The sequence below is a fragment of the Lissotriton vulgaris genome, chromosome 9 (genome assembly GCF_964263255.1).
Source record: "Lissotriton vulgaris chromosome 9, aLisVul1.2, whole genome shotgun sequence".
Classification (NCBI taxonomy): Eukaryota; Metazoa; Chordata; class Amphibia; order Caudata; family Salamandridae; genus Lissotriton; species Lissotriton vulgaris.
The window spans coordinates 818,078,067-818,102,366 of NC_141697.1; the positions used below are offsets into that span (position 1 = coordinate 818,078,067).

A 24,300-nucleotide genomic window follows, 5' to 3' on the forward strand; every position below is an offset into this window, starting at 1 on the left:
AAATCATTAAATACATATAAATATAAAAGACTGATAACCTTCAACACTGGACTGCTATTAAACTGTTAGACTGACAATTTCAATGACTTGGAATGATAACTGTTGGGATCTAGAGTAAGAAAATACTAAGCAGAAGAAAGACATCAACATATGTGAATTGGTTGGGGTCTGGATAATATATGATCAACTCCAATAAAAAGGCAGTCAAAAATCATCATTTGGCTTTACTTTTTGCTCCTTTACCATTTCATTTCCTTGACTAACTGAACAAATTCAAATGAGAGATGGGATGAGTATGTAAAAACTCGAGTACATAGATAATTATTATTTTAAGAGCTGCAGCTCTTTTTGAATTAATGCAGAATGTGGGCAATCACTAGTGATTTTCACTTAAACATCCGGCCACTAATAAAACCTACTATCATAGACAGTTACAAGATAAAGTAGCTCAGGGAGATGAAATGGGACATTAGCTTTTGTGGGGCTGATGGTTCTAGTTCTTACTTGAGTTCCTGGGCAATTGCAGCAATCTGTTCCACGCGGTCCTGGTGGGCAGCCAAGTCGCTCTCGAATGCTTCATGCTTGCGCAACAGAGCACGGATCTCCATCAGTGAGGCGGACTCATAGTCCCTCAGAGTCAGCATCTCTTCCTTACCTGTAAGGGATGGATATGTATAACATTGCATTGAATTGGAAACAGACAGAAGTTACTTCATCCATACACATTGCTGCAAGGAGGCCAAATTTAAAACACTTTGATCTTAGACATCAAAAATCAAGCAGGTACTGCAGTCCTGGAAACAATACAACAGAATAGCTAATCAAATTAAGGGTTGCCAAAATTGATTACATAGAAAGGCCCGACCAGATGAATGTGTTGCCAAAGTGGGGAGGAAAGGAAGGGAATTACATCATGCAGGTTATTTTCCAAGCAAGGGATGGATTCTGAATTATTTAGAGCTCTTGAATTACTACTTGTCATCAAGGGTGACACCTGCCTAATACTCCTTGACCCCCCCAAGGGTACATTTAAGGGGTAACAAAGGCACCACCACCCCCCCTCCCTTGATTGGCTGGCTATAACACGGACAGCATTTTGTGGCAGCCATTACAGGACTTGGGAGATTGTTCTCATTGAAATGCAGTTGTAGTGAATGCCAGAATTTGAAGGTCACAAAAGCACACATAAAGGGTGATTATCAGGTGATTTTAGAAAAAATTAACATCAGTTGTTGGTGGTGTTGAATTAGCTGTAGGAATTCTGGTGCGTCCAAAGCTGATTTTATACTGGTAAAAATGAGAACCCTCTGATGGGATTTTATGAACCACTTGTGAGAAAAAATTGTTTTCTCTCATGATTTTCTTACAGAGGTTATGGAAGGTGGTCCAGAAGCTAAAATGAGAACACATTTTCTATTTGTTCACACTATCGACCTCAGCTATGCGTGAATAAAGTCTGAACCTCTGAGTACGAAGTGTAATTTCAAAAGCAGCAGCAGCCTGTCAGTTCTTTCCCCACAGTTCTACTGTAGCTTCACCATAGCGTCCCAATTAACCAGTACGATGCTACCATTCTGTAGTTATGGAAAAAGCCATTTGCTTGTAATTCTAGTTCTTCACCATGGTATCTTCATTAAATTCATAAATACTAAAATAAATCTCAATTTATATGTGTGGGATCTAGACACAGTTTTGAGAACTACCTCCTTCCCTAAATATTTTAATATACACATACAAAGAATTGATTTCAATACCTAACCTGCTATTAAAGGTGTGCCCTGCAGACGTGGCATTTGCATTCTAAGGGCTCTGACAATACTGATGTGGTATTCTGTCTAGGGAAATAACTGAATACCCCACAATTTCAAAATTCCTGGTAGTATATTTAATTCTGAGATGCAAGAATTCCAATGTATTCCAAGAGGCGCCTGAGCAGACCAATAGAAATGGGAAAATATAGTTGGAAGTGGTGTTACCGTACCCAATTTGTGTTAATTCCCCATTACAGAGTGAATTTGACATTTAGAATTTCATCAACATTAAGCTGGTGAAATATCTTGGTGGAAAACCATGGTATTCTCTTTTACTTCCGAATTTGGCCAGTATTTCCTGTTACAGGACGAATAAGGAATTACCCCCCTCTTAAAATGAAGATCTAACTTCGGTATGTTCTCACATGTGAACAGCAATATTGAAATGGGTATATTCAGTAAGGAAAAATCAAAACAATTACAGAGTAAAATCATGCAGTGTGTTTTGAATTTTCATCTGAACCTGCAGTTCAGTGCTCTGTCTACAACAAACAGCATGACAAATGTTTTTACTGAGCACATAGTAGCATCTATCCACTAGGAACAATACATAAATGTGCCCAGAATTAGCGTGACAATTGCATTTTATTTATGCTGATGTGCCCTGTAGTTCTCCTTATGTACCTCTAGTCCAGGACTCATGTAGGGAAGCCTTCTGCTTAAACTTCTCGGCCAGATGGTCCAGTCTTTCAAGTCGTCGGATCTCAGTCAACAGCCACTCCTCATAGCCCTTCTCCACCTGTTCCAGACCTTTCCAGGCATTGGCAATATCCTGTGGGAATGCGTACAAGTTCATTACCTTTCTGATCATTGGTAGCATTGGTGGATTTGGCGGAGGTGATTTCTGGGGCTAATAAATTAAAAGTCTGAAGCATTATTTGGAAGTCATTTGTACAAGAGAGGTGACTGATATAAGGACTCAAGTGCAGATGCCTCGTGGCTGGTGTGAGAAGTTGGCCTGGTATATGATGCTCACTAGTTCTAGTGATCACCTTGTACCATGCCAAGCAACCCTTATGATGATTGGTTGTAAGTCAACCTTATAGACCAGCTATCCTAGTAGCGTGGATAAAGCAGTCTTAGGCCAAACTCTGTAAAGGCATGTGAAGCAAGCTGTTTTACCATACACAATCCCCTTGAATACCAAATGAAAGGACACCACACAGATATATATTGAAAATATATATATATTTATTTACTACAAGTATCCCCTATACTCTTTATGAGCACCGAAGCAAATGCGTTAAAACAAAACACAGTTTAAATATACAAAAGCTGCACAATATGGATGAGCCCTAGGGGCCACCTAAACCATATACTAAAATAGTGGTATAAGAACCACCAATCGAAAAGGAAGTAGGCCTAGGGCCTGGGGAATCTCTGGAGGTGATCGGGACTAGCAGTGACTAAGTCGGGAAAGGCCCGCTGGACTCGGGTGCAGCGCTTAAAGCACACGCATGCACCAATGCAATGTCAATGGTGCGTGAAAGTTACAAGGTTACTGAAAAGGGAACCTTCCGGATGACCTAGAACCTAGCAACTTGGAACATAGACACTAGAGGTGTATTGCTACACAGGAACACCGGAGTGCCAGGGTTACCTCACCCACAGGAAGCGGGTGCATATGTCTCAAAGTGTGTTGGGTTTCGTCGCGCTGGTCTATGGAGCCTGTAGATGAAGATGCTGCAGGCGGGTCGTCGAGGAGAGTTCCGGTGGATCCAAGGGTGGATCTGAAGAGGTGACAACCTGAAAGCAGAGAGGACGATGTTCAAAGTCACTAGCCAGTGACTACCGTGGAACCAGGATGGAACCAGGCGATGTCGGGTGCAAACAGGCAAAAAGGTGTAGATTGTCTCTGCAGCCACGTAGACACGAAGAGATCGAGGATGTCCAGGCGTCGGTCACGAGCTGTCCCATGAAGGCTCTAGCTGATGGCGGTGTCGGCTTCTTCATCGGAGCAAACAGGCCTTGGCTAATGCAAGCCATGCAGGAAACGATGCAAGCTTCTCGCTCGGACCAGCAAGGTCAGAGGGGATGCTCCTTTTTACAGGAGCGAGGGCCAGTCTAGAGCAACCAGACCAGTGGTGTGGATTTCGGATTTCGTTGCCAAGATGGCCACTAGCCATCGGGCCAGTAACCGGGATGGCGCGTCGAGTGGCAAAATGCAAAAGGTCCCCACGCAGATCGTGGAGACGCTGGGGGGCTGATCTTCGGTGCAGATGCTTCTCGGTGGTGGGGCTTCTCAAACACCAAAGCACAGCATCGAGGGTGCCTCGGGTGCTGCACAGTCAGCTTCTCGTGAGTCTTTCAAGATGGCCAGTCCCACGTCTCTCGATGCCTCCACGGGTCTCTTCTTTTCAGGAACTGTGGATCGGGCTCTGAGATGTCTGGGAGTCTGTGTCTTGTTGGGCTCTGGGCTCAGGCTCCAGCGGGAGGCGGCGGCAAAGCAGACACGAGTTGCTGGATGGTGCCTGTATTCACAGGGTGGTCACTCTTTGGCCACAAGGGAGATGCTCTTCAGTCTTCTGTGCAGCAGAATGTCGAAGTCCAGTTTTCTTCTTAGTTTCAAGTCGAGTTCAGGATGATTTGAAGTCTTGGGACACAGCTCCTACTCTTATTCTCAATCTGGAGGCCGGATCACCTGCTAGGTCCCTTCTCTGGGTGGGACCAGGAAGGGGGGCGGTTACACCCCCTTTCCTTTGTCCAGCTCCGCGCCAGGACTGGGGCTGGAAAGCCCCAGCACCGGTTTGGACCGGCTTATGCACGGGGACACCTTGTGTGCCCCAGGCATGTCTCATTCTATTCAGCCCTGTCCTAACCAATACACAAAATCCTGTCTAGGGTGGTGCTCGCACCTCCCAAGGCAGGAAACCCTTTGTCCAAGCCTCCCTCGCTGGAAGGACTCCCAGCAGCAGGAGGTCAGACTTGTGTCTGTGGTGGCAGCATCCATTTTGTGATGCTGAGGCTCGAGTTTAACTTTAACCGGGGTTCAGGTTATGTACATGTCGTGTCCCTCTAGAAGGGTGGAATGCTACCCCCGTCGCCAGAATTGGCGAGGGGGTAGTATCCAAATTCGTATGACACCTTACTCGACATGTTTTGATAAAGCCAAACCAAAGTTAGCAAATAACCGCGAGGATTATAATGCACTTAAGAGTATACGGTATGGCAATATCCCAGAGCAGCTAAGGGAGTTGTTCCCGACAGCTGCAGACGGGCTCAGCTTGTGCCAGAGCACCATCTCACATGAAACCAAGCACTCTGCCTCCAGGATTGTCGAGGCCTTGCATAGGAGTGGCTTATAGGTTAACATGTGTCCAGTTAGGTTAGATATAGGTATACTATATCTAAGTAAGAGGTGATCACACCAACTTACCCCAGCTGATTGATCAGCCAGTAGTGTCAAATATGGAGGCCAGGCCAGGGGTGGCATAATACATGCTGCAGCCTCTGGTACACCTTGGATACACCTATGCCCTGGGTACCTGGAGTACACTGTTACAGGGGCCTATAAGGTGAACCAGTTCCAATTCGTAATGCACCTAGAGTGCATTGGCATTAATTTAGAGAGAGAACAGCAGGCTGTGGGTCTGATTAGTCATAAACCAGTGAAGCAAAAAGCAAAAATTTGGGGTGACCATAGGATAGCAGACCCTACTCTCCTACAGCTGGATTAACAGTGCAGGTAATGTATGTCTGTGATATGAGTGCAAGTGCCTCATAAGTATTATCGAAGGCCAGCCTATCAAATCTTTGTGTCATAGGATGGCAGAAAATGGGATAAAGTTGGCCTCTATGTGAGGTTAAAACAGTATACTTGTAATGCACAGGATACAGTTAAATAGATAGTTCATAACGGTGCACTGTAAGCAGCACTAAGCAACCAAACAGCACCGGCTCTGTACAGTACTTACTGACACCATCTTTCCCTCGGAGGGCATGAAAGCGGGTCGGTTGCTGAGCCGCAGCTTGGTCTGCAGGGTGTTGAAGTTGATCTCCAGCTGGCACTTCTCCTGCACACGAGGAGGCTTGTGGACACGGCGGTAGTCCCGGAAATCCTCCAGCTTCTTCTGCATGGCACTCATGGTCTGCTCGGGGGTGCGGTTTTCCAGCCAGGGAATGGTGCGTCGGATCCATTCCAAAAGCTAGAAGAAGTAAAGAGAAGAGATGAAGGGTAGAAAGGGAGCTAAATCTGAAGTATACCACACAACACCGTGCTAACATCACACGGGTACGTGGATGTGGTGATGACTTCATTTCTCTTGACTGCCCTTGGATGAATGTGATCAACTGTCATACATATAATGAAATGACAGAGTAGGGTCTTAAGTTTCCCCTTTCATGAAAGAGGGTCCCAAAATGGACTAGGATTTAAAAAACAAGTGGAAGTATCCTTAACTTTGCTCCCAAAATCATAGGCCCTGTGTCGTATGCTAGAGCTTTCAGGGCAGAAGTAGGAGAGGCAACATATGATCTACTGTAGAAATATGTTCATTTAGGTCCAATGACAGTATAAAATAGATCAAACCACTTACTGACACCCGCAAATATTTTGAATGATAAAAAGGCATTCGCAATGGAGAAAGTGCATAAAATGCATCACTTTCCTCCATTCAAGCTCTTCATTGTTCTAAGGAAATCCTAGCTTACTGTGGAAAGAGGTCTGTAGCTGTACCCCTAAAAGTGCTTTGTTTTCATCTGAAGAGGCTTGTTTGCCCAGAACGTTGTCTACCTACATCCGTTTCCATCATTTGCACATGTAGCAATGCAATATAGATGATCCAGCCTTTCACTGGGGCTGAAATAAACTTTTTAAGCCAAATGTCTTCTTCTCAGTAACTCACTCACTTTCTCTCTAGCAATATGGCCCTCACTTATGCAGGTCTGTACTCTAAATAGACTCTGATGTCGCCCATCTTTATAATCTCTGAGAATATTTTGTAACCCATACCATTTTAACATCGCATTTAAAGGGGCCATCCGGTGAATGTTGTCAGAAAACACCATCCGACATAATCAATAAAGCAACATTCTAGAAAGCCTATTACTTGTGACCGTTCTAGGTCCATGACTGGGCAAAGAGTTTCGTTATTTTTCTCTGCCTTGGACTGCTCCTATAATCTACTGCTTTGAGTTTGGGGAATGGTGGAATAGTGTGCAGGTTACCCCGACATAAAAATGTTACCTCGCTTGCCAGCTTCTCATACTCTTCCATCAGCTTCTCGTTCTCTTGGTTCACTGCTAAAACTTTACAGATTCTGTTTGCAGCGGTCTCAGCCTGAAACAGGAAAGAAAGAGAGGCACAATTAGTTACACTGCCATATTGCTAGAAATATCCATTAAATGCTGGCTCTGAGTAGGTAAATGACATTTTAGAAAAGGTTGTCAAGAAGACCAGGCACGTTTGACTAGAAGCACAGTGGTGGTCTCTTTCTGGCATCGCAGTACCACATCTGTGCCTTGCAGGCCAATACACTAAATGAATGTGAAGAGAACACCACCAAAAGGTGACGTTGCACAACTGTGGCAAGATGGAAACATGGTGGTTGTGGAAGGAGCTTCTATACATTTAAAAAACTTAAGGTTCAGACTATACAATTAAAACTCTTCCTTTACTTGTGCGCATGACGAAATATAAGATCAAATATTCCACCCGAAGTGATAATGCATATCAGGTATTTGAATTGGAAATAGGTTACCAAAAACACCGTGCGGCGCCCGCTGAGTTGGGTCAGTTAACCACAACAAACCTCAAAAGAATTCGATGGTCAGCAGAAACCCTACCTGAACTATCAGCGTTAGCAAAAGAAATAGTCGAAGCCAAGAATACAACAGGCAAAAACACAGTAGAATGCTGGTCTATTTTTGCGAAAACACTATTGCTTAAGGCACCAAAAATCAATTATGCACAGACTAGCAGACTTAAGCCCAAAACAAATATGTCTAGAATAGCCTACTTGTTAAGAAAATAATTGAGAAAGATGGTGAGGAAAAACAATACACAGAAAATCCCTAAATATACATGGCGGGATATAAAGATCGCCAAGAGGCAGTATAAAATCCAAATTTGGAAGGATCATAAAGTACAACAGAAAGCCTCTGGACGAAATTACATTTTAGTGCCAAACAAGCAACAATAGGCTGTTCTGGGAACTAGTCAATAAATTGATAAGATCAAAAAAAGTGATCAACAACTCCTCGGTATCAGAGAATGCATGGGCACTCCATCTAAGTAAAATATTTGAAGATCAAATAACATCCGCGAATAAGTCAATTACTGTGAGTAGCAAGGCTTTAATCGCAGTACTCACAGGGAAGAATCCTCCAGGATCGTTAGATCATGGCATCACCACAACCCAGGAATGTCAAAGCCATTCATTAGAAGATATTGCAAGAATAATAAAAAAGGGCCGCAATGATGGTGCTCCAGGTCCAAATGGCATCTCTCAGGCCATATTCAGGACGGATCCAGACTACTGGGCAAAATCGCTACAAGGTCTTTACAATGAAATCACCATAACAAATACCCTTCCCACAAGCTGGAAGGGGTCAATCATTAATCCGATTTACAAAGGAGGTGACAGGGCAGTTCCGGCAAATTACCGGTTAATTGCACTCATGGACGTGGAAGCGAAATACTTTGCCACACTAATCGAGGAGGACCTGGTGGAATGGTCTAATACAAATGGCCTGATTCCTGTAAAACAAACTTGATTTCGTAAAGGTTGTGGCGCCACAACAAATATTTTAGCTCTTGCAACGAAAGCCGATAAATGCAAACGCCAGCGAAGACCACTACAAGTGTGTTTTATAGACTTTAAATCGGCATTCGATCGAGTGAATCGTGGGCTACTATGGACCAAACTACACTCCCGGAAACAATATTACACCCCATCATACAACTCTACACGCATACTTGGGTCCGTGTAAAACTAGCGAATGGTATTAAATTATCCCAAAAAATACCAACTGAGATTGGATTAAAACAAGGCTGTGTATTAGCCCCCCATTTATTCAATCTCTTTATGGCCGACGTCTCACCTCGATTGGATCAAGCAAATGTACAGCCGCTGCGTCTGGGAATATTGCCCATAACGCATCTCTCTTATGCAGACGACATCGTTTTGTTTAGCCTGACCCGAGTAGGCCTACAAAGAGCACTTAATGAACTATTGATGTTTGCCAATACCAACGCACTGGAGATTAACGAGACCAAAACAAAAACTATGTCGTTCACGAATGCACACGGCATCAGTATCATTTCAAATTAGGAGAAAAGCGCCTTGGAATAGTAAAAAACTATAAGTACCTGGGGGGTATACATCGACAAAACTCTGACTTTTCAATCTCAGAAAAAATATCTTGAAAAAAAAGGAAACGGAAATATCTATGCCTTCTGTGCTATCGCTAAGAAGCTATATGGCCCCTCATTTACGCCTCTAATCTCTGTGATGGCTGCAAAACTACTACCATCAACCACGTATGGAAGCATAGTGTTAAATGGAAAAGATGATAAAATCTTAGACTCATTACAAATAAAGGCCTATAAAAAAGTCTTCAGATTACCCCAGTCAGCAGCCCCAGCACAGGTCAGACTTGAATTTGGCCTCATCAAGCAGGAAATTGGTAGACAATACGCAGCAATCAAAACATGGTATAGATTATGGTAGAATCAATCTAATCTGCTAAATGATGCCTTGTGGCAAGCCCAGGAGGATCCAAACTCAAGCTACGGTAAATTTTTAAAAAGGCATTAGATGACAGTAAGACGAAGGAGCTATGGGCGAAGAACCCTTCATTCCAAATCTTCCGTAGCATTGTAAACAAGGAGGCTAAACTGCAATCATTATTGGCAGACAAAGGTACCCGGGCAAAAATATCACACGGCTGGATGGTTCTCCAATCCTATACATCATTTCGACCAGCGGAATACCTCGGAGCAACATACTCGCCCCACTCGAAACTCAAGTTAATGGCAACAAGATTTAGGGTTTTACCAAGCCTAGCTACAACCGTTGTGGAAATATAGTGGCGTCAAATCTTGTGGTTTATGTGGTGAAGCCTGGCAAGACATCATCCATCTAATATGCGTCTGTCCCACCTTAAAAATGCAACGTATGCTTATACTGAAAAAGGCTTTTAATGACAGAGGTATTCGAATGTGTAGAGGTGTAATTATTAGAGGTCTCGGCACGACAGACCCGCAGCTGACTTGTAAAATAATGAAATTCTTACTGTGTTATGAGACAAACTTTAAATTGGCATCATGAGAAGGACACCGCTTTTGCGCTATTGGAATTATATAATTAATGTGCTTGTTCATGTTTTTAAATATCTTTTTAATAATTTTATAGGGACATTATATTTGTTTTATGATATTGTTATGGTTTTAATTAAGTTAAACAATAAATACATTCATTCAATCATTCATTCAGTTATCTAAACACTTAAACCTAAATAAAGAACCATCTGTACCTAACCTCATTGCTATCTTATGTTAAGCTGGCCATGTGGTTTCCAAAGCATACAAGCTACTCTTGCCAAAATCAACAAAACTTCACTCACGAAATGAACAAAAATGGGAAACAGAACCATGCAAAAGCAACATAAAATTTGATTAGAATATTTACAAATCCTCTTTCACAAATAAGGTATGCTGTCCCAGACTAAATGTATGCTCTTTCACAGATCCTTCTTGGCACCTGAAAAACTCCTTAAACTTAATGTGCGACAAGACCCTACCTGATGGAATTACAGAGATCACAAAGGTGGCCTTGCTCATATGCTCTATCATGGTTCCACACTGCAAATATACTGGGGTAGCATTGTTAGGTTTATTAAATGTACCTTTCGCATTACCCCCTCTCATGAATTCTCTTATGTAATACTAGGACAACTTGATTCACAAATAAAATGGGAAGCAGAGAAGTTTCTTCTAGTGTTAATGCTGACTTTGGTTTGTAAACTGATTCTCTCAAATTAGAAGAACTCTAGTATTGTATCATTTCACACGTGGCAAGAGTCGCATGCGTTTCTTAGATGAGCAGACAATACCTTGTTGCCACTTACTTCCTAGGGCCCTTCCTGCAGACCAACGTGGGGTTCACTTGACTTCACTACCTTATCATTCAAATCGCCTCGACAGACAGCTTTCCCACTATGGACTGAAGAATCAAGATGTGCTGCATCCTTTGCCTTTACTGTTTGTTCCTAACCAGCACAATAATGCAACTCATGGAGAACAAGCAATCAGCTCACTTGCACTCACTCACTCACTCACTCACTCACTCACTCACTCAGGCATCCAATTTTTCACTGTATTTTCAACTGTGCATGTACAAATGACACTAACAAGATGCAAGTACTGCACAGCCTTACCCTCCTCCCCTTATCTTGTTTTGTCAATATATATGCTCCACTTGTGTTGGTTAATGTGTTATGATACTGCAGATGAAATGGATTTTACGGCATGGCACAATCTGTTTCCTATTCACTTGTTTTAACATACTGTCTTATGTTAGTTTTTGCAAATACCTAAAAAAGACTATATGAACTAATTAAAATAGGATATCATTATAAACAATGATATGAAAATGAGATACAAAAAGGTGTCTTTACGGCACGTAATGACCCTGAATTCCTGTTATAACCTATATGACGCATATCCTCAAGTCGAGGATCACAAAGCTCACACAGGGAGTCAACTCTGGTCTTCAAACAACACTAGTCCCAGGATTATGACTGTGAAGAAAAGATGGACAAATCTTGGTTCTTTGCCTGCTTCCCTTCAGATTGAGCACATGAGCACAACCTTCTTAACTTCCCTAAATTCTCATGGCCGATCGATTCATTAATATGGAATCTTAATTTCAGAAGCTCTTTGTTTTCCCTCTCCATCTGCCTGTCAGGCAGCCTGCTGATGCATCCCAGGTAAACCCCGACTGACGTCAACGGGTCCTAATGTTGTAGCACTGTATAAAAAGGCATAAACATAGCTAACTATATAAATGAAGTTAACCAGCAGATAAGATGATTTTCTTAGACTTCTTTATTACTGTCAGTGCAGGAGATGGTGCAGTCAGAGAAGTGACTACAGTGACAACTAGAAATGCCATGTATAAAAGGAGAGAGTTACTTATAACACTAGTTCTACAACGTGGCTCTCTTTTTCATATTTTAACCTTTGGAATTCTCTTGCCTGCAGATCCTCTGTATGATGGAGAACATGATGATAATCTCATTCGTTCTTAAAATACTTAAAATTCTTTAAATAGTGTAGGTTTGTTTTCCATCCATCCTTCCATGAGTAAAGGGCCAGCCAAGATATTTGGCAGGACTAAAATAATTTGCAAGGCGTATCTCACCCTTGGACAGGCTCTTCAGTGGTCTTCTCAGCAAACCTCAAATCAAGCTCTTGTGGCTTAGACCTGAAGTCGAGTTTTGGGCCTTGCTGTTGGCCCCCAAATGCTTCCTATTAGTATCAAGGTATGGATATCATGAGCACACCTAATAAATGAGCAGCCCAACATGCCAACAATATGCAAAGTTCCAAGGGCCTCATTTATGAAAAGTGACGCATCGCTGCGTGAAAACAGCGATGCGTCACTTTTCACTGCGCACTCCTTGCGACACCAATGATGCGTCATATTTAATGTATGACGCATCATGTCGCAAGGACTTACAGATGCGTCAGTATTTCTGACGTATCTGTAAGCGCAAAAGTGACGCATTGCTGGAGTGTGTCACAAAAGTGACGCAACTCCAGCAATGCGTCCTTTCACATGGGGAAAGCCCCATGTGAAAGGGTTTGCGTCAGTCTTACGCCTGCTGTGAGGAAGGCGCAAGATTTTGACGCAACAGCATCCTAAAAGTGACGCAGTGAAATCTCATAGATTTCACTACGTCACTATTACGAGGCTTTTTGCGGGGGAACGCCCCCTCTGCATACATTATACCTGACGCAGGTATAATGTGGCGCAGGGGTTTAAAAAGTGACGCATCTACCTAGATGCGTCACTTTTTAAATATGGCGCAACAAGGCACATTTTTTACACCGCTGGTGCGTCACAAAAAGTGACGCACCGGCGGCGCAAAACTGACAAGGCCTCATAAATAAGGGCCCAGGAAGGCAGAAAAAAACGTAAAATCCCCTTCTTGGTGAGAAGCTTGTACCTGCTCAGCTCCAGCGAAGGCATGGTAGAAACAAGAAACGTATGTCATAATGGCTTTCTCATCCGGCTTTGGAGTGTTCACAATATCTGGGGAAATAGAAACAAGACAACATAAAAGTTTGACAGTGAGAATCCTGCTACTCATGACTCTAGCACATTAACATCTCTTCAAGACCCAGGACCAAGTATCATGAATTCAGCTTAAAAAGCCAATCTAACCACAAGGGCACCAGATAGAAATAATGCAGAGCCATACTAACAATATGCACTTGAGTACAGTGCACCACAAACAATGAAAACACATGAATCACTGTCAGGATAAGGAAAAACACGAATTACTTTATTTTCTAGTCCACTGTTAGGTAGCAAATGTAACAAGAAAGGCTTGTTCTGCAGGACGGTGTGTTGTTTTTATATTATTATTATTCATATTATTATTAGAAGTACTAGTAGTAGTATTAGTATTATTATAATTATACTTGTTGTATTTGATGTTATTATTATTATTATTATTATTATTATTATTATTATTATCCAGTGGTTTGTCTTTTTGGTGCATGTCCGTATCCCCTTGGGCTGCCAACCTGTGATAATAAACAGGAATACTTTTACTAAGTCTGAGGTGTGGGTGTGGATGTTCAAAGTGCAACATTCCCTAACATCTACAATGCACATATTGATTCCACAAGAGATTTAGACAATGAACTAAATAATCCACACTTCATCCCACCTCATAAAGAACATACACAGACAAAGTAGGCTATTTATAGTGATAGATGTTCCACCAACCTGGTTGTTTGGCAGAGGCCAGATCTATGCTAGCCAAGGAGTAGCCTGCCAAACAAATTTTGGGATCAATTCACCAAGGTATATATGCATGATTAGATGTAATGATGTAATGATTTACTACTACACTTAGGTGTAAATTCACACTTTTGTGCTGTTCACCATTTCCAATATCTAATTTTAGACTTTCAAGTCTCCATCAACTCAATTCAAGGTGTGGAGACAACTAAGGCAGAGCTTACCAGTGGTAAAGTTACTAGGAGTAACATTTCCCACATAGGGAGAAATGTTAGCTACAGTAGACAGAGATCTTTCTAGGGTAAAGTACAAGGAAACATAATAAAGCTTATGAATTTTTAAAAATATATGTTTTAATTAAAAGTAAAATGTAAATTAATTAAAATATATATATTATTTATCTGGAACTAATACAATAAAATGTTGTAGCAAATGAACTGAAAATATTTTTTTAAAGAGTTAACTATTTGAAATATTGTAACTTAGTTAATAAATATTCCTTGTTATCAAAATTATAACACCCTCACTAGCATTTCAATATGTAATTAATATGTAGAAAATCTAATTCAGAATTATTCTTTTCGTATTATTATAAGCTCTTTTTTAAGTGTATCCATTTAATTTAAAAAAAATCATTATTCACTTTTAAACATATTGAAAATGTGATTTAATCTATTTCAACATTCAAAACAATTATTTATCTAACTATCAATCTATCTATTTATCTATCTGTCTCTCTCTCTATCTCTGTCTAGCTATCTGTCGCTCTCTCTCTCAATATATATATATATATATATATATATATATATATATATATATATATATATATATATATATATAGAGAGAGAGAGAGAGAGAGAGAGAGAGAGAGAGAGAGAGTACGGCGCAAAGAATAAAGCGATGTTATAGGTAGGTGAAAATGTCAGTTAAAACATAACTCGTGCCCCAAAATAACTAAATCTCACGCCTCTGCCATGCATGTCATTTCAAATGTTGCAGTGATGTTATCAATGATATCATAGAGCATGTCTTTAGTGATGTAATATATGGGGTAATTAGCAGTGCATGTGACGGTGTGAGTTATAGTTATTTTAGACTTGCGATAACTATAATTGGTGAATTGTTGTGATTTTGTTAGTTTAAAACTGTATGTTTCAATTGACATTTTCCCCTAACTATAACATCCCTTTAACCTTTGTTTTTTTCACTGAATTTCTAAGGTTTTTTTAAAATGGAAAGTAAGATATTATTACCGTACCTAACAATAACATCAATTTAACTTTTGTTTGTCTTCAGTAAATATCGAGGGTTATTTTTAATGTACAGAAATATCTAATTACCATACGTAACGCCAACCCCACACCGTGCACTACCAAAGGAGGGAGAGGAGTTGGCCTAACGGCTAGGGCATTCGATCTTGAATCTGGGGAGCTGGATTTGAGTCTCTGCAATGACCGCTGAACATCCTGTGATTCTGGGCAAATCACTTAATCTCCCCGTGCCTAACAAAAATGAATGTGTCCTCATGTAACGCAACTGGTGCTATGTAAAGCACTCTGATACCTGATTCGGGTCAAGTTTGCGCTATATAAAACTTTGTAAAAAAATTAATTTAAAAAAAGGCCAGGCCCTGCACCCAACCTCAGCAAGGGCCCTACCCCCACTGCATGTGGCCTTTGGCTGTGATCAGTGTGGGGTATAGTGCAGGGCCTGGCCACACTAGGCAGCCTTACAACTCCCTACAAGCTCACTACCTCACATGGCCATCTGGAAAGAGTCACAACATCAAAATATAAAAACTGGCCCTAACGGCTTTATGAAGGAGTGAGCATATCGCTATAAATAAAGCAGATCTATAATCTTTGTTCAGAAATTACCAATATTTTCAAAGTGTATCTTAGTAATTCGCACATTGCGATGTTTAATAATCGTGATTATTAACAATGTTTAATAAGGTTTTAATTAAAAAATAACAAATAAACATGTCTCTGAGTCTTTTAACATAGTTTTTCTGACAGCATTTTGTTGGATGAAAAATGTTAAAAGAAAGACTCAGAAACAAGTATTTTTGTGCTACTTTTTTTAATAAGATCAACATGTCTCCGAGTCATTCTTTCATAGTTTTTCAGCTCACAAGACACAACCATGCAAAACAACAAGAAGAGACACTTGCATTCCAGCAGAAGAGCATAGAGATCCCTCTATGAGTGTTTGAAAAATATGGTAAGTTCCCCTGGGGTCATGGATTTAATGACTTGGGAGAATTACTGTTTGATTTAATAATACTGGGGGGCTGCTGTGTTAACCTTGTTGGTGACCCTGCCCCTTCTAGGGACATCACCATGCTGAAAGTCAAAGTGTAAAGAGCCCTTGATGGGCATTTGGGGTGCTCCTTCAACGAGCAGTGAATAATATTTTTGAAACATTTTTGTGGGTGTCCCGGGGCCCACCCAGGGCACCCACATTTTAGAATTCATTTGGGGACAGCAGGGGAGCCCCAGGGCCCCAGTGGCACCATCCAGCACCCATAGTGGGTACCGTCACAAGTCTGCTTTTCTTTCTTAACCCTTTCGATGCTCATGACGGAACGGTTCCGTCATGAGCATCGGTCGAGCTGTGCTCATGACGGAACCGTTCCGTCATGACCACACCCATTTACATTAGGGCCCAGCACCTGGGGTAAATCTGCAACGCACGGATAAGGTTAAGCGGGTACTGTGCCCACCCAGGGTACCCACAACTCAACTTTGAGGAGGTGACCTGGGTGGAGAGCCCCAGGGCTCCCACATCCCCAGATAGCTCCTCTAGCAGGAGCCACCCCTTTTTAAAAAAACATTTGTGGGTGCCCCAATACCCACCTGGGGCACCCATAGTGCTGGGACCGTTGAGGGCAGTGAGGGGAGCCCCTGGGCCCTGCGCTACCACAGCCAGCTCCCTATGCAAGAGCTGTCCCTTTTTCTTTAATTTGTGGTGTATCCCCCGAGGCCCACCTGGGGAACCCACACTACTTCCAACTTTAGGGGATGCAAGGCGAGTCCCAAGGCCCCGAGGCCCGAGCCAGGTCCCTAGCCAGCACCATACTGGGGGCTGATGGGAACCAGCATCTTTCCTTTGCTCCCGCCCAGATAGTAGCAGCCTTTTTTACAGCTCCCCTACGGCAGAAGAAACATTCTGTTCAATATCCAAGCGAGTGCAGGCGGGGTATGCCCGCACTTTCCCAGACCGAGAACCAGTGTTCTGGGGGGTACAGTCCCCAGGACACTGTTAAGTTTCAGACCTTGGGGGATAGGGTCCCATGGGCAGTTATCAGCTCTGGGAGGGCACATGCCCTCCCATCCACTTTCAAAAGAAATTACGTCCTTGAGATGGGCTCCCTGGGATCTAAACAGTCTCAGGAAGGGTGGCCCTGTGTTCCCGTTCCTTTAAATAAAATACAGGGATATGGTTCTCAGGCCCTCTAAAAGCTTGAGATGTGGTGCCCCCCTCACTCCTCTTAAAATGATAACGCCAGTGGATGGGGTCCCTGGGGCCTGAATAGGCTAGGGGAAGGGGGCAACATGCCACCCCCTCTCCTTCAAACTGACTAGTGCTGTACCTGTGACCCTGGCCCACTGCGGGATGGTTAGTTCCTTAAATGCACCGATCCACCGCACAATTTCAGAAACATTATAAACATGTATATGCTTTTGGTCGGGGGGTCCCTCTGGTACACGCTAACCAGGCCTGGGGGGGTGGCTATTACTACCCTGCCCAATTATATCTTTTTTTTATACTTGTTTCTATGACTCAGGACTTAGTTCTGAGTCCTATGAAGGCTGCCACCACATTGTGGTGATGTCATGGCAGCCCATCAGATTGCCTCTGAAGATTTATCTGCGCCACAGTTCCACAGCAGCATGAAATATATGATGTCTGTGCCTTAATTGCTCAAAAACTACTGAATGGTTTTACACAAAATCACAAAAGCACACTTTCTGGGGCAAGATCTTTCTTTCTTCCAAATTTGGTGTAATTCCGTTTAGCTGTGTTTAATTGTCCTACTAAAAAATAAATAGAAACATTTGTTTTCGCCCCCCCCCCCCCCTTTATCTCTGCCCCCAATTGAGGAACACCCTGAAACTTTCCTGAGAGAAGCAAGGGTGGAAGAACATTTTTTAGGAAAGTCTGGTAAAGATTTGGCAAACTGCGCCAAAGTTATATCACACACACACACATTTATATTTAAATTAAAAGTCAAAATGATGTGTATTTTTAATATTTCCTATGGGATGTTATGTAAAGTCCTTGCCTCTATTATTTTATATGAGATTGTGCTGCAGTAACTGTGAGTGGCCCTGTGTGGTGCCGAACGTACTCCACAGCTTGGATGCAGTACACTTAGAACTGTTTTGGGACCTTTTTGGTCCCAAAACAGTAGAAGTGCAGTTTGTGAATAGCAATGGTGTTACTCTGTTGTGGACGAGTCTTTTAGTACTCTGTCATGCCCTAAACCCCTCCGTACACCTCCCTAGACCCCCTCCTTACCACTCCTTAACTCCTTCCCATTTGGAAGATAGTACTCCCCATTTTCAAGCCACTCTCCATGGTCCCTCCCAACATTTTATATCAAACATATGCACAAATGCAGAGATGTGTGTATAGAAAAGACATGAATGGTGGAGGCGCAGTTCTCTGCAGTAGATTTGGTACCAGAGTAGTACAATTAAACATACAACAAAATATGTTTGTGAATTGGGAGTTGAGAGTTGGCCCCACTGTGCCGCAAACGTTCTCACATTAATGTTGTGAGAGCACGTTTGGCAAAATGTAACGATTGACAAGCCGACATGACAGGGTGGCCCTGTCAGCATTCTTTTTATATTCAGAAGTAAACCTGCAAAACATTGTTTGTTTAAAAAAAAAAACTGGTGTGCAGAAAGCCTTTCCTTCCTGGAACAGCAATATGGCATGATGGGGTCCATGTGAATGTAGTACAAAATAAACATGCATACTGAAATCTCGTTGGTAAGTATTATGGAACCAGACTACAGGGATAAACATATAATAGAAGGGCCATCAGACGACAATTTTCCATGGACACCAGCATGGGGGATCAAGAAAAAGGGAAACATCCTTGTGAGGGGTTGTGGGACATACAAGTGTGAGTTAGTGTAGCTTTAAAAGACAATATGACATTCAATGATGACACTGTGGTACTCGTGTACTTGCTCATGACAACAGTCAAAGTGTGTAGCCCTGGGGATAGCTGGAAGAACACACAGTCAGCAGTTATGCCATACAGTGATATCAATTTATTATTTTTCTTACAAATCCCTTTTGGGATACATAAGCTGAAGCAATACAGTGATTATCATGAACATCCCTATATAACCGAGATGGTAAGGGTACACTTCTGAGGATCATACAACGTGCATATCACGATCGAGACAACCTTCATAAGAGCAAAACACATGCAACAAAAAGGGAACAAAAACACATGAATGGAACGGAAAAGGCTTCTTTAAAAAATATCTCAAAATTTCGACCAGGCATAGCATTACTCACCTTCTGCATCCAACATCTTAGGTATATCCAGGAATTTTTCAGCCACTTCAAATGCAGTGTTCAAGTTACCAATGGGGTCATCCTAAGAAGAGATAGACTACCATTAAATGAGGGATCGACAGTGAAGATAAAGGGGGAAAAATAGAGGGAAGAGAAAACGGAGGACGAAATAGAAAAGAACAAAGGAGAATAAATGAACACAATAGGGAAAACAGCAAAAAACAAATTAGAGATAGAAACAATGCTGAAATCAGGGAAGAGAAAGAGAAAAAAACACGAGAGAAAAAGCACATGCGACAATACTGTAAAGAAGCATAATTAAATGAAAAATAAATTTTATGAAAGGAGAAATAATTATTAAATAACAGAAGAAAAGCGAATGAGAGATAGAACTAGTGAGCAAAAACAAATACATTACAGGAAATTAAAAGCAAAGGAACATTGGAGAAAGAAAGTAAAAGAGAAGAGCCAAATAATGAAATGAATGAAGGAAGAGAGAAAAGACAGAACTTTTAAGGCAGTACTAATGCAGGAAAAGCCAGAATGTGAATGGAGCGCGGAGAACAATGATTCACACAGTCCTGGGTGGCAGCCAAGGTCAAACTGAGATAAAGATGTCGATGTTCAGCAGTAGCTGCCTCTGCACACTAAATCCATTCTTTCCTTGTGCGTGCTGATACACTCTATTAGTACAACACGCACAGTGCAAGACAGTTACGGCAACTATTTGCAAGCAAGGACAGAGGAGCTGCACTCAAATGTGAATTTACAAAAAGCCGACATTGTTACCTAGGAGTGTCAGAGTAGCTTCAAGGAGTGTTTGTGAGGTCAGTCATAGGTGAAATGTGTACCGGTTATTTAGGGGGCACAATCACACACAAAAACGAAACACCCGCAAAAGTACAGAGAAAGAGAGCAGCACCACACAGAGAGGAAAGAACAGAGATTAGCGTAAGTAATGATATAATGCACTAATGTTGACCGGAATAAGGGTGCATGCCAAGAGCAGGAGTAGAACAGCTAGGACACAGATCAGCAAAAATAGAAGGACATACACAGAGAACATTAGTAATAGCACAATGCATGGAGACAGAAGGAAAACATCGATAAGGAAAGCAAGCAAGTCATCGCCAACAGAGAGGCAAATAAACAGACCAGCATAGAAGTAGCTAGAGAAGTGCAATCATGAAAATCTGCAGGGAAAGGAAAATGGAACTCGAGATCAGCAGCACTAGAAGGACAACACAAAGCCCATCAGAAAACAAAGAAAGCAACAGAACAGAAAACACAAGGACCGAGAGCAATAGAGAACTTAAGCACAAAGAGAAGCAGCCATAAAACAGAGCTAAACAAAGATTAGAAGAAATAAGAGAGCAAACACACAGGCATGCTGAGAGAAAAGAGTCAGCAATAGTTAGAAGGCATACAAATGCACATACTAAGAACTGGAGCAGCAGAATAAAAAAAAACAGGGAGGCCGAACGCAATAGAAAAGAAACACAGTTAGATGTAGAAGGATGAACAATGGGGCAGGAAGCAATAGAAAAGCGAAGAGAGACAAGAAGCAACACAAAAACAATTATTTAGACCAGCAGTAAAAGGAAGGCCAGAGCAGAAGACATCCATATCCGGATGAAAAATACATAGACCATAGAACGGTCAATGGGAGATAGTGTGTCAAGGAGGCAGAAAAAAAGCAGAACATTAGAAGCAGGTGAAAGAAAACACAGGCACTGGCAGCAAAACAGGGTATGCTCAAGAAAGCATAGACGTAGGAGCAAAGGCAGACATATTACAAGAAAGCTGACAGACTTGAAGTGAATGTCAGAGGATAGAATAAGAAAGCATTTCGATTGGCTGTAAAAGAGAAAAGGTGTGAGAAAGCAAATGCAAACACACAGCTCAACACAGGAGAACAAGGATTAAGGATCAGGGATGTCAATATACACATTCTCCTCGCCATCATGCAGAGACAGCACACCAATGGCTAAGCAGGCAGGCACTAAAGGGAAAGAAAGAAGGAAGGCAAAGGAACCTTTCTGAGCTTGGCATAGTCGATCAGGTCGGGTCTGTGTCTGTGGATGAGGGCACACAGTGCCAGGCCATCCTTCCAGCTTCAGAGCGACAAGAAAAGAGAGGAAAAAGAAACAGAGATAGAGAAAGCAGAGATGAGCCTCATAGATCGTCAGCAAGTTATTTCCAGGCCACACCTAGCATACCCGTCTCCTACTCACACTTTATCTAAGCAATATCGTGTTGACTCATTCTGCGGCCAAGACAAACTTTTAGGAAAGGAGGTAAGATTGCTTCATGGTGATGGGGAAATTAGACAGGCAGGCGTTTTTCAAAGTCTTTTACTGACGGGGCAATATCAGCCAATTATTAGCTTAGTGTGAGTGGCCCTGTCCCCAATCTGCTGTCTTTTCAGAATTTCTGTACACGCCAATCCTCCTTCCCTCCAGTATGTATTTTCATGAGTACAGCCCCCTTAAGCATGTTTGGTGCTTTTACAGCTGAATCAGAAACTAGGCATATTGGGGAGAGGAGGTTGTCCGTCGGCTAGGCGGCTGACTTTGGTGCTGGAAACCAAGGTTCTAGACTCGGGGTCACGTCTACATCCTGTTATTCTGGGCAAATCACTTAATCTCCCTGTGCCTGAATGTGTCGTTGTGTAACGTAACCGGTGCTCATGTAAAGTGCTCCAATACCTTCGGGTCTAGTTTGCACTATATAAATCTGCATTTAAAAAATAAAAAAAGGTACCTTTACCAATATGGAGCTACTAAGACAAGAAGATCATTACCAAACACCATCAAAGAAAAGCACACTGCTACTAGTACTGCAGTGGTTCCCCAAGTATATCAAGCAATGATCTTAACAGTTGCGTCCTAGAGGATCCTCTCAGATGACTCTTTCTCTCAAAATATATAATAGTAGAAAAAGCTATCTGAAGGATGCATTCTAAATAAACCCAGGTCTGTGTCAAAAAGAATCATCTTTGAAGCTAATCAGAACAGATGACACCATAAACTGTCAGCTGAAAGTAAGCAAAGGACAGGAAGTGATAGTGAACGTGAGTGGGGAATCTGCAAAGCACTTTCTGTTGTCCTTTAAATTTCATTCCTTTGGGAGAAAAGAGTACCTTAGGACAAATTATGCTGAAAGTTTAGTTCTATGGTTTAGAATCCTGCCAGTAGATGCGTAACCCTTGTTATCGATTAAAGTTTAGGTTTGTATCAGTGAAAATACCTCAAGTCGCGTAATTATGTTACAGTTAAGGTCATAAAGAAATGAAGGCTTTCCCAGTTTTCCAGTCACGTTCAACACAACTGGTATTTTAAGTCCCAGGTAACTAGCTCACATGAGAATATTTTTACCAGCCGTCAGACAAGGGGTTGTGGTTCAGCAATATGTAAATCATTAGAGAAGGAAAACCCCAGATTATTGCATATCTATCTTTGAGAGTCCTAGAATACCCCCCAGTTTATTTGCAGCAGCCGTGTGGGAGATGGGAGCGCTCTTGATTATTTAGGTTTCGAGCTGATACTGTTAAATATCTATTATGCTTCCCGCTTGGGTATCAGTCAAATCTTGCTGCTGTTCCGTGCCCGTGTGATGGCAAAACTGGCCAAAGAATGATACATTTTTTATTGTTTTGTAAATTCTATGAATTTTATACTACCCTGTTTTTATTTCCTTGTTTTAAAAAGAAGTATCACAATATCAGGCAGTGTAGAGCCGTGTTCTCATTGGTTTTGCAATTGTCTGATGTGGAAATCTGTTTGCATGTATGTTCATTTTTAATTCATGCTGTATGGGCATGTGGCACTTTACTATTTTCAAAATGTCCTGCTATCTAATATTCCTGTCATACCTTTTCTCCATAAATATGATTTTACCTGTATGAATTGTTTTGTCATATTTATGTTACTTTTATGAATGAAAATCTCTTCCGAATAAAGCTTTTGAAACTGAAACATAAATGATCTCTTTTTTTTTTTTTTTACAGAAGGAACTAGCATAAAGGGGGTTCCCGTTTGTGTGTGTGCTGTGCTGTTACTCGTGGTGATTTGCTTGGTTAAACATCATTTACTCCGCATGAGAAACAACGTATGACATTACAATGCAGTCATTACAACGACCGCGTTGTTACATCGCATGCCATTACAACTCAAGCTGTTACAATGGCTTGCTGTACGGGGTATAAGGTGTTGGATTTTAAATCCAACACCTTCCCTACTGTTGCACATACTGGAGTTAGAATAGTACATTATACTATTCCAACATCCAGGGCATCCCCTACAGCAAGTCAGTGTAATGACTTCTGTTGTACATGTGCTGTAACAACGCAGCCGTTGTAATGGCATGTGTTCTAAACGCAAATGTTATAACGTGGCCTATTCGTTTTCTTGTGATGACTGAGATGCTGAGAGGGAAACCATGGACTTTTATTAGTGTTTATATTCCCTATCCGGAACTTTAGGCTTATCTGGAGAATCAGGAAATACTTCAAGTGGTCATAACAAGAGGTGATTAAAATTCAGAGGTGTATCAGGCTCTGGACGTTTCCCAAGGCTGGGCAACACAACCCAGCATGATACCTTTCTTCCATAAATGGCTGATATTGATGGGGCTCTCTGACGCATGGCAGTGCTTTAACTTCAGGGCTGAGCCCCGCACTGATTTCTCACCTCCCTGCTAAACTTTTTCTTGCATACATTAATTTCTGTCCCTCAATATCAAGTGCTAAGATCCTGCCCAGGTGCCTGTTTGGCCATGCCCCAACTGAGCTGTGCATGACAGAGCAACACGGAGAGGAACGTGCCATCTGAAAGTATGGTGGTTGATGGATGGTACCTTTTCCGCATACATTAAAAAAGAACGGTACTTCCATTTCAATATCGTTCTCTTCCGCTGACATGCTTTGGAAAACTTTTAAGTCAGTTACCGTAGGCAGGGCGATGGCATAC

General features: G+C 41.9%; 1 protein-coding gene across 1 annotated transcript in view; it reads right to left on the bottom strand.

Moving 5' to 3' along the window:
- ACTN3 (actinin alpha 3) overlaps nt 1–24,300 on the bottom strand; it is a 209,158-nt gene that overhangs the window by 44,012 nt on the left and 140,846 nt on the right. The window contains exons 6-12 of the mRNA XM_086938553.1: nt 21,366–21,444; nt 19,331–19,412; nt 12,984–13,069; nt 6,997–7,089; nt 5,726–5,956; nt 2,436–2,583; nt 505–655 (exon numbers count right to left, since the gene is read on the bottom strand). Of these exons, the coding sequence (XP_086794679.1) occupies nt 505–655; nt 2,436–2,583; nt 5,726–5,956; nt 6,997–7,089; nt 12,984–13,069; nt 19,331–19,412; nt 21,366–21,444 (870 nt within the window). The remainder of the gene's footprint in view (nt 1–504; nt 656–2,435; nt 2,584–5,725; nt 5,957–6,996; nt 7,090–12,983; nt 13,070–19,330; nt 19,413–21,365; nt 21,445–24,300) is intronic.